The sequence below is a fragment of the Nomascus leucogenys genome, chromosome 1a (assembly GCF_006542625.1).
Source record: "Nomascus leucogenys isolate Asia chromosome 1a, Asia_NLE_v1, whole genome shotgun sequence".
Classification (NCBI taxonomy): Eukaryota; Metazoa; Chordata; class Mammalia; order Primates; family Hylobatidae; genus Nomascus; species Nomascus leucogenys.
In genome coordinates this window covers 98246533-98255509 of record NC_044381.1, presented here as the reverse complement: position 1 = coordinate 98255509, position 8977 = coordinate 98246533, and the positions used below count along the sequence as shown (strand labels likewise).

The 8977-nt window shown below is 41.7% G+C and overlaps 1 protein-coding gene across 1 annotated transcript; it reads right to left on the bottom strand.

Moving 5' to 3' along the window:
• Nucleotides 1-558: 558 nt before the first annotated feature.
• On the bottom strand, nt 559-8583 carry PNN (pinin, desmosome associated protein). The gene is made up of 9 exons (XM_003263730.4): nt 8374-8583; nt 7618-7689; nt 7173-7241; nt 6301-6373; nt 6098-6192; nt 5868-5943; nt 4577-4732; nt 4361-4499; nt 559-3005 (listed from the first exon to the last, which is right to left on the bottom strand). The coding sequence occupies exons 1-9, from the start codon at nt 8484-8486 to the stop codon at nt 1642-1644; spliced, it is 2157 nt and encodes a 718-aa protein (XP_003263778.1). The 5' UTR covers nt 8487-8583; the 3' UTR covers nt 559-1641.
• Nucleotides 8584-8977: the final 394 nt, after the last annotated feature.

Genomic DNA, 8977 nt, shown 5'->3' with positions numbered 1-8977 from the left:
CAAGCCAATACTAGCCTTTTCTATAAGCGACATGAATATTGTTCAGATTTTCCAGGTACAAATCAGTGGACAAAACTTAATTTGTACAAAGGATTTTAGTGCATACAAACTGTCATCAAATAAGGTGCTTTTTAACCAGGTTAAATTTTACGATCATCCCTTTAATTCACTATTTACCAACCTCTTTCCTGCCAGGGCACACAGGAAATGAAACATTTTGCTGGATAAGCCACAGATGAAGATACTAGTGGTGGAACTGGCTCACGGATACAGATTGCTGTGCAAAGCTCTATGCATTTACTGTTTTAATAATTACTCCAATAAAAGGATTTTTAAAAAGAGATCTTTTAACACATCCACTTACACAAGTGAGTTATATACACACAAAAACTAACTGGAAATACTTCTTCACATTTTCACTGTAACCATTTACTTGTCAAGGGAAGGCATAATGAATATTCAAAGTCAAGGCTAAAGCTACAGTGTTAAACTCAAAAAAGGTTGCAATTTAAGTGCTCTCTTTTATAAAGCATCAGAAAGTTAATACAAGTACTAGTCTTAAGCAGCCACACAAGTCTAAGCCACATTTATTTGCACATGTATAGTAATGGGCAACAGATACTCCAAGTTCATACAAATTTGTAAAACAACAAAGTTAATAATCACTTGGTACACTTGTGTGTTATCTTGCTTACATATTAAAACCTAGATGAACTTCCTTCATTTTGTGGACTTCCATACAATACTTCCTTAAACAAAATTCTTGAAAACACATATCGGCATGTTTCAGTTAGAGCCAACACAAAGTTAAGACAAGACACAAACTCAAAAACCAAGTTTGAAAGATACTTTTCTACCTCCCTCCCCTAGAAAGAAGTGATTTTAACAGATGTATGTTATATCACACAAGTAACCATGAAGACAAAAGAAAGACGCTCCCATCATCAGGAAGAAAATGCCAACCAGATCATACTGTTTAGTTATCTACCAAACATATGGTTAAAATGTGAGAAACGGGGGAAAATGCTTAGATTAAAATAACAAGGGAGAATAGAAAATAGCAAATGATTTTAAAGAGAACTGTTGCCCCTCAAAGCTGCAAAGCTCTGACTGACAACTCAAAATTGTCCAAGGCAAATAAAAATGAGGAAACCTTCAAAAACATTCTAATCACGTGCAGTATCTAGTGTTAAAAGCTGAAAATGATAAAGAGGATATTTATTATACAACTGTCAACGAGGACATCCCAAAAATAATGAAATAAACACACATTTATTTCTACAAAAGCAATGTATGATACAGAATTAGAAGGGAACAGACTTAAAGATTTGCCTATTAAAATATACAGATTCTTACTGAAGAGTATAGGATATTTAAAAAAGATGACAAGGGATGTTAATCTTTTTTTATTATTATCATTTTTACATATTTTGGAACCTCACATAATTTTGATAAATAACTCTTACAAAATTATGCAAAAAGTACAAGAATGTCTGGTAAACAAACAGTCTGTATTTTCCAAAAAGATTTTTTACAACATGCAATTCTTAAGGCAGCATCCTCCTTACAAGGAAAGGTAATCCTTTTATATCAAGAAATCTTCTGCTGCAAAGAATGGCTAAGAAAGCCTGGCTTCTTCCATTAACGCCTTTTGTCTTTCCTGTCTGATTTTCGGTCTCTTTCACTTCTTGAAGATCTTTTGCCTGATCGACTACTCTCTGATATAGACCTCTTTCTGTCGGACCGGGAATTCTTATCCTTTGATCCTTTTGTATCTCTACTACTACCACCTTTTGAAGATTTGTGACTTCTTTCTAGTCCTGAAGTATCCCTTCTCTTCCGATCCACGCTCCTTCTGTGCTTTCTATCTCTATTATGTCCCCGGCCCCTACTCCGACTTCTACTCTCACTACTACTACTAGTGCTGCTGCTACTATCTCTGCTGCTGCTGCCACTTGTACTGGAGCTGCTACTGGAACTACTTCGACTGCTACTACTTCCACTGCTGGAACTACTTCCACTGCTGCTACTGGTTGAACTGCTACTAGAACTGCTACTGCTACTGCTTCGACTTCTACTCTTGCTTGTTTTATTTCTAGCTCGACCTCTACTTCTGCTCCTAGTTTTGGTTTTGCTCTTGCTCTCTGGATGTACTGTCAAGACTGGCTCTACTGGTACCTCAGTGAGTTTTACAGACTCTACAGGAAATTCCTTCCTCTCAGGTAGTAAATGCCCTTGCTCCTGAGTAACTTGGGGTGTTGGCTGTAAAACAGCTAATGACAAATTCTCAGGCTGAGAGGGAGGCTGGGACTGGAGTACTGGTTGGGACTGGGATTGAAGCTGAAGCTGGGGCTGATGCTGGGGCTGAGGCTGAGGCTGAGCCACAGGCTCAGGTTGGGGCTCAGATTCTTTTTCTTTTTCCTCAGACTCCTTTTCCATGTCTAAAGCACTGACATTCTCTTTCCCAGGAGAAAGGGATTTACATTCTTTATCTGGCTCAATTTCAAATTCCATTTCTGGTTCCAATTCTTTGCTAGCTTCATTTTCTGAAGGTTCTACACTTTCAACTCGATCAGTTTCCATTACCTCCTGGTCAGCAATTACATGTTTGACATTCTCAACCATCTCTAGCACATCCATAACTTCTTCAGGCTGACTATCCTGCTGCTTCTCACTTTCCCTTACCTCAGTTTCCTCCTCCATCTTAACCTCCATTTCCTGTTTTTGTTCTTCCTCCTCCTGTTCTTTCTCTGCATCACTATGAACAATCGCTATTTCCTTTTCCTCTTCCTCTCCTGCTTCCTCTATTTCTACATCATTGTGCTGATTACCTGTCTCCTCCAACTCTTCCTCTCGCTGAGCCACCTTACCCTCTTCTTGTTCCGCCTTCTGTTCTTCATTACGCACCACCTGATGCTCTTTTTCCTTCATTGATTGTCTTCTAGGCCTAGCCTCCATTTTATTTATTTGTTCTGCAAATTCGATACGTCTACCTTCAAATAAAGCTAAAGAATAAAAATTTACATGTGTAAAATTTACTGATTAAGAAAATTCAAAGCCACAATTTTACAACTGGTCACAAATTGTCATTAAGCTTCATGTGAATTTGTTTTTGTAAAGTTATGAGAAACGATTATGGCAATTAAGTAACCACAAACCGACATAAAATTATAAAAGCAAAGATCCATGGGAAATCTACATACTAGAAATTGTGGCAGACAGAACTAGACATTTTCTAACTAAGAAGAAAACACATCAATCTTTATGTCTGATGAAAAACAATAAAACTTCTGTAAAACAGAACCAGTTTTGGCATAAAATCATATATATTAATTTTTCTGATCCCAAAGAGACAAATCATCTTAGCAGTGTCTATCCTTCCACGTGTTTTCCATCTAGAAACTGAGTTGGTTTTCACATTTGTCTTATTAGCATCTTATCAGAACAATAGCATGCAAAAAAAAGTAATTTTACATAAATGCTTAAGGAATACAGATGCATAAGCACCGTCTCTAACTTTCACATTAAACTCTATCAAGATACAAATATTCCTATACTACAAACTCACCAGCATCTCAGAATGTATCTTTTTTTTTTTTTTTTTTTTTTTTTTTGAGATGGAGTCTAGCTCTGTTGCCCAAGCTGGAGTTCAGTGGCACCATCTGGGCTCACTGCAACTTCCGCCTCCCAGGTTCAAGTGATTCTCCTACCTCAGCCTGCCAAGTAGCTGGACTTACAGGTGCCCACCACCATGCCCAGCTAATTTTTTTTGTATTTTTAGTAGAGACTAGAGACGGGGTTTCACCGTGTTAGCCGGGATGGTCTCGATCTCCTGACCTGGTGATATGCCTGCCTCAGCCTCCCACCCAAAGTGCTGGGATTACAGGCATGAGCCACCACGCCCGGCCTAGAATATATCTTATTTAAAAAAAAAAAAAAAAAAAAAGCAGGCTGGGCACGGTGGCTCACGCTTGTAATCCCAGCACTTTGGGAGGCCGAGGCGGACGGATCACGAGGTCAGGAGATCCAGACCACGGTGAAACCCCGCCTCTACTAAAAATACAAAAAAATTAGCCGGGTGTGGTGGCGGGCGCCTGTAGTCCCAGCTACTCGGAGAGGCTAAGGCAGGAGAATGGCGTGAACCTGGGAGGCAGAGCTTGCAGTGAGCCGAGATGGCGCCACTGCACTCCAGCCTGGGCGACAGAGCGAGACTCCGTCTCAAAAAAAAAACAAAAAAAACAAAAAGCAAATACAGCAAACCAATCACTGAATCATGATTATTTTAGAAAACAAACGGGTGCATATGAACATATTACCTTACCCACTATGAACAATTCAATGGACCTCTTCACATACTTACCATTCATTTTTCTCTGTGACTCTTCTATTAGTTTTTGGGTAGCTGGACACATTCTTCCAGGAATATAAAACAAATGGGGCTTTGTCTTAGTTCTTATATATTTAATTATTTTGGCATTATGTTCATTCCATTCTTCTTGCTAAAGAAAAGGTAAAAGGTCAGTGCTTTTGTAAACACAAAGGATTACCAATCTTAGAATTCCAAATTACCACTCACCAGCTGTGCAAGCTCAACTTTCTGTTCCAAAAGCCGCAGTTCTGTCTGTTTAGCACGCCTCTCTTCAAACAGTTCTCTCCTTTCATTTTCAACCTGCTTTCTCTCTTCTTCTGCCTGAACTTCAAGTTTTTGTTCAATTTCCTGGCGCCGCTTTTGCTAAAAGTTAAGTAGCCTGCTTTAATATTTCCGTGTTGAAATAGTTACAAGACAAGGTATATGAGATTTCAGTTCAATTATGATAAAAAGTTATTACACACACTAATTACGTGAAACATTAGAGGCAGGTAGATCATCTGAAGTAAGGAGCCAACACCATCTCTACTAAAAACACAAAAAAATTAACAGGACCTGGTTGCACGAACCTACAATCCCAGCTACTTGGGAGGCTGAAGCAGGAGAATCACTTGAACCCCGGAGGCGGAGGTTGCAGTGAGCTGAGATCACGCCACTGCACTCCAGCCTGGGCAAGAAGAGCCAAACTCCACCTCAAATTTTTTTTTTTTTTTTTTTTTTTTTTTACTATCTGCAGGCCAGCCACAGTGGCTCACACCTGTCATCCCAGCACTCTGGGAGGCTAAGATGGGTGGATTGCTTTGAGCTCAGACCAGCCTGGGCAACATGATAAAACCCCATCTTTGCCAAAAAAAAAAAAAAAGAAAAGGTATCTGCATATGCTTCACACTTTTTTTTTTTTTGAGATGGAGTTTTGCACCTGTTGCCCAGGCTGGAGTGCAATAGTGTGATCTCAGCTCACTGCAACCTCACCTCCAGGGTTCAAGTGATTCTCTTGCCTCCTCCTCCCAAATAGCTGGGATTACAGGCGCATGCCACCACAGGCGGCTAATTTCGTATTTTTAGTAAAGACAGGGCTTCACTATGTTGGCCAGAACTCCTGACCTCAGGTGATCCACCTGCCTCAGCCTCCCAAAGTGCTGGGATTACAGGCGTGAGCCACTGCACCTAGCTGCATCAGATTTTCAATTCAGGATACCAACTAACTAGAAGTTAGCACTTGGTACTGACTGTAATTTGTCTTTAAGGAAATGGAGACTTGAGGCTTTTTTTTTCACATTATCTAAATTTCAAGCTTATTAGCTATGATATCAACAACTGTTATATTCCAACACAATGTTTAAGTAAGGCTGTTCTATAAAAAGTTAAACCAAGTTTTTACTTGGCTTTCAGGTTTACAATTAAGTCTTAAAAGAGCTTTAAGGCTTTTTTAAAAAAACATTAATCTACTACTTTGATAACTTAAATACATGATGCAAAACAAAACTTGGATAAATACCCTTTCAGTAGCAACAGTGGATTCTTGTTTAAATTTTTGAAGGGTACCCATCAACAAGCCAAATATTCGCCGGTTCCTAAAGAACAGAATAAGAAAATTTACTGTCAACAGGATCCGTTTCATTTAAACCCATCATTTTCTGAGAAATACTACAGGACACTTGAACAACCCCTTGATTTTCCTTATAACTGCATTATTTCACTAGAGTTTTTTTTCCCCCAGGGAAATACCTTTGCTTTCCCTTTTCATCCATATTTTGATCCTGGATAAGGTCTCTACGTGTGCGCTCTTTGGAGGTAGCTACAACTGAAGACTGCAATGCTGGCTGCAGAAAAAGAAAATATCAGTAATTTACCTAGCATATGAGTGGTGTACTTTTAAATGTAGTACAGTGAACGTATTACATTCATTTAAGTTCTTTCAATCTCAATACCTTTTTAACATCATCATCCTCTGGGTCGCTTTCCTGGCGTGATTCTCTTCTGGTCCGACGCTCCCCGCCCAGCCTGTCATAGAAAATATTAATTTTTATGAGACAGGGTTTCACTATACCACTCAGGCTGAAGTGCAGTGGTGCCACCACGTTCACTGCAGCCTCGATCTCCCAGGCTTAAGTGATCCTCCTGCCTCATCCTCCCACGTCGCTGGGACTACAGGCGTGAGCCAGCATGCCTGGGTAACTTTTTTGTACTTTTTGTAGGGATGGGATTTCACCATGTACCTAGGCTGTTCTCCAACTCCTGGGCTCAAGCAATCTGCTGGTCTTGGCTTCCCAAAGTGCTGGGATTATAGGGATGAGCCACTGTGCCTGGCCAAAAATTAATTTAAACGACCACTGAGGTATTTATGTAACTGCACACCAAGGGCAAATGCCTTCTCTTTCTAGGACTTGTTTCCAGAAGCTTTGTTCTATCAAGTCTCCATCCCATTTTATTCTTTCCTCCAGCAGAGAAAGGATACAATGTGTGAACTAACGCTCAAACCAAATTTGCTCTCCTATATTTTCTAAGTATATCAAACTGGTTAAGCTTTTCAAGTACAAGTCAGAAGAAATGGTACTAATTGATAATGTTGCCAATTTTACTCTTCACATGACCTTTATTTTGATAAAATTTAGGTTATCATGAGTGCGTTTTGAGGGAACTGAGTCAACTGTTCAGTCAAATACCAACAGAACTTGGGGGGGGGAGTGGCATACTACTCAATTTTAATATTGCTCAAACAGAATTATTATTAATAAATATTTATATTTGTGTGGTACCTCAGAAACTAAAGAAGCCTTCAGGAATCTTATTTAAAACCTACCTACTGACTGCCCCTTCAAGGTCTCTCTGTTTGGCTGGGGGTCCTCCTCCACTATCTGAGAATCCACGCCTGAAATTTAAAATGTTCAACATAAAGCACTTGAAATACAAGATAAATGGTATTTCCATTTGACAAGAGAATATGGTTAAACTTTTAAAAATCTTTCCAACTAATGTAGCCTTAAACGGGCATTCATTCCAAAATGCTTTTATAGTGTTACTTTATAAGAATTAAGTTCACTCAAAATTGGTACACTTAATATATTCTTCAACCTCCAGTTTTTCAGGGTAACTATATTTATACAGAAACCTAGTCTATTACAACTTAAACAAAACAAAGACGACAAACACTGGGTTATTGATTTTATCACAGGTTTTGTTCAAACCAACATATTTAGTAAAGTACCAGTAGTTTCAGCATGAGTAAAGTCCAAAGGAAATCTTACCTCAGTAATAAACTACCACGTCCTCTACCTCCACCAGGACCAGAAAGGGCCAGCAATCTGGCTTGGATGGGCCTGTAAGAGATTTACAAATCAGTGCAAGATCATATGTAGACACACATAGTTGCACCCAAATACTTTCAGAGATGTGAATCATAAGGAGAAAAATCACAAAAGTTCCAAAAAGATAGTTTCAAATAAATCCAAATGTCTGAAACAGGACAGGAAGTACTATTTCATTTAACTTCCTCGTTTCTCCAGGACCTATGTCACAGAAATTATATTCACCTCGATGCCCCCACACATTAACAAGCCTGGATCAGGTCCCCATCCCGCCATCCCGAGGAGACTGCACGTGGGCAAGAGGCTGGGGTGAGGCGGCGAGTCGCGTCCCGGCAGGGTCTCGGGGCCAGCCCCGGGCCGGGTGTCCGCCGGAGCGGGAAGGGGCTTTGTGCTGCAGTTCCGGGCCTGCAGGGCCGAGGGCGGGAATCAGCAGTCTGGGTCTTCTCACAGGCCGAGAAACCATGCCGGCGCACCCAGGCCTCGCTCTCCTTCCTCAGGGACCTGAGACCAGCGTCTCTACGGTGGGGGCCTGGGGCCTCTCCACCTCTGCGACAACAGGATTTTACCCGCCGCCCCGCGAACAGGCCTCGAGGTTCCAGCCTTCTGAAGGCTGGTCGCCCTCCCCGCCCCCAATTCACCCCGACCTGAGGGCTGCCTCTCGGAGCTCCGAGTTCCGAGTTCCCGTTAGGCCCTTACCTCACGTCATTCGGATCCCGCCCGGTGAGCTTGCGAATATTCTCATCCACGTTCTTAAGGCTCTCTTTGGCCTTTTCTAGCTGTTCCTGCAAAGTTCTCACTGCGACCGCCATCTTCTCCCTGCAGCAGGCTTGAGACTGCTTTACAGGCCGCGCCGAGATATACCGCGCCGCCGAGACGCGACAGGACTGACAGCCGGGCTCAGCCAATGACGATGAGCGTTGTTTTCCGGCCTCAACCACTCAGCGACCGGAAGGGGGAAGAACCTGCAGCCTTTGTGACTCTGAGCCGATGAAAAGTCAGCCAGGCAGTCACCTCCCTCCCCAGTTATCTGCGGGTGCCTGGATCCCGCTGCTAGCGCACAGTCGGGGCGGGTTTCACAATCCCTGAGTTCTCGGAGACTGGGGCTCGCGATCCTGCAGTTCTGGCAAGGAGAGCGCGGAGTTTTCCAGGCCTTTTAACCTATGATGTAATGTGCCTTACACCGTTTTAACGTGATCACATCAGAGTGGGACTTAGCCAAACCTCCTTTTCCTCCTTACCCTCACCTTGGTTAATGATTTAATTAGGAAAGGGCGCGGCTATTCTGTTGGTGCGCATGCTC

Excerpts from the sequence above, each read along its gene's own strand:
- PNN (XM_003263730.4), bottom strand. The coding sequence starts at position 8,486 with ATGGCGGTCGCAGTGAGAACTTTGCAGGAACAGCTAGAAAAGGCCAAA. Across the intron at positions 7,690-8,373 it reads CGGGATCCGAATGACGTGAG|GCCCATCCAAGCCAGATTGC; the intron begins GTAAGGGCCTAA and ends AATCTCTTACAG. Across the intron at positions 6,374-7,172 it reads CTTGAAGGGGCAGTCAGTAG|GCTGGGCGGGGAGCGTCGGA; the intron begins GTAGGTTTTAAA and ends TTTCTATGACAG.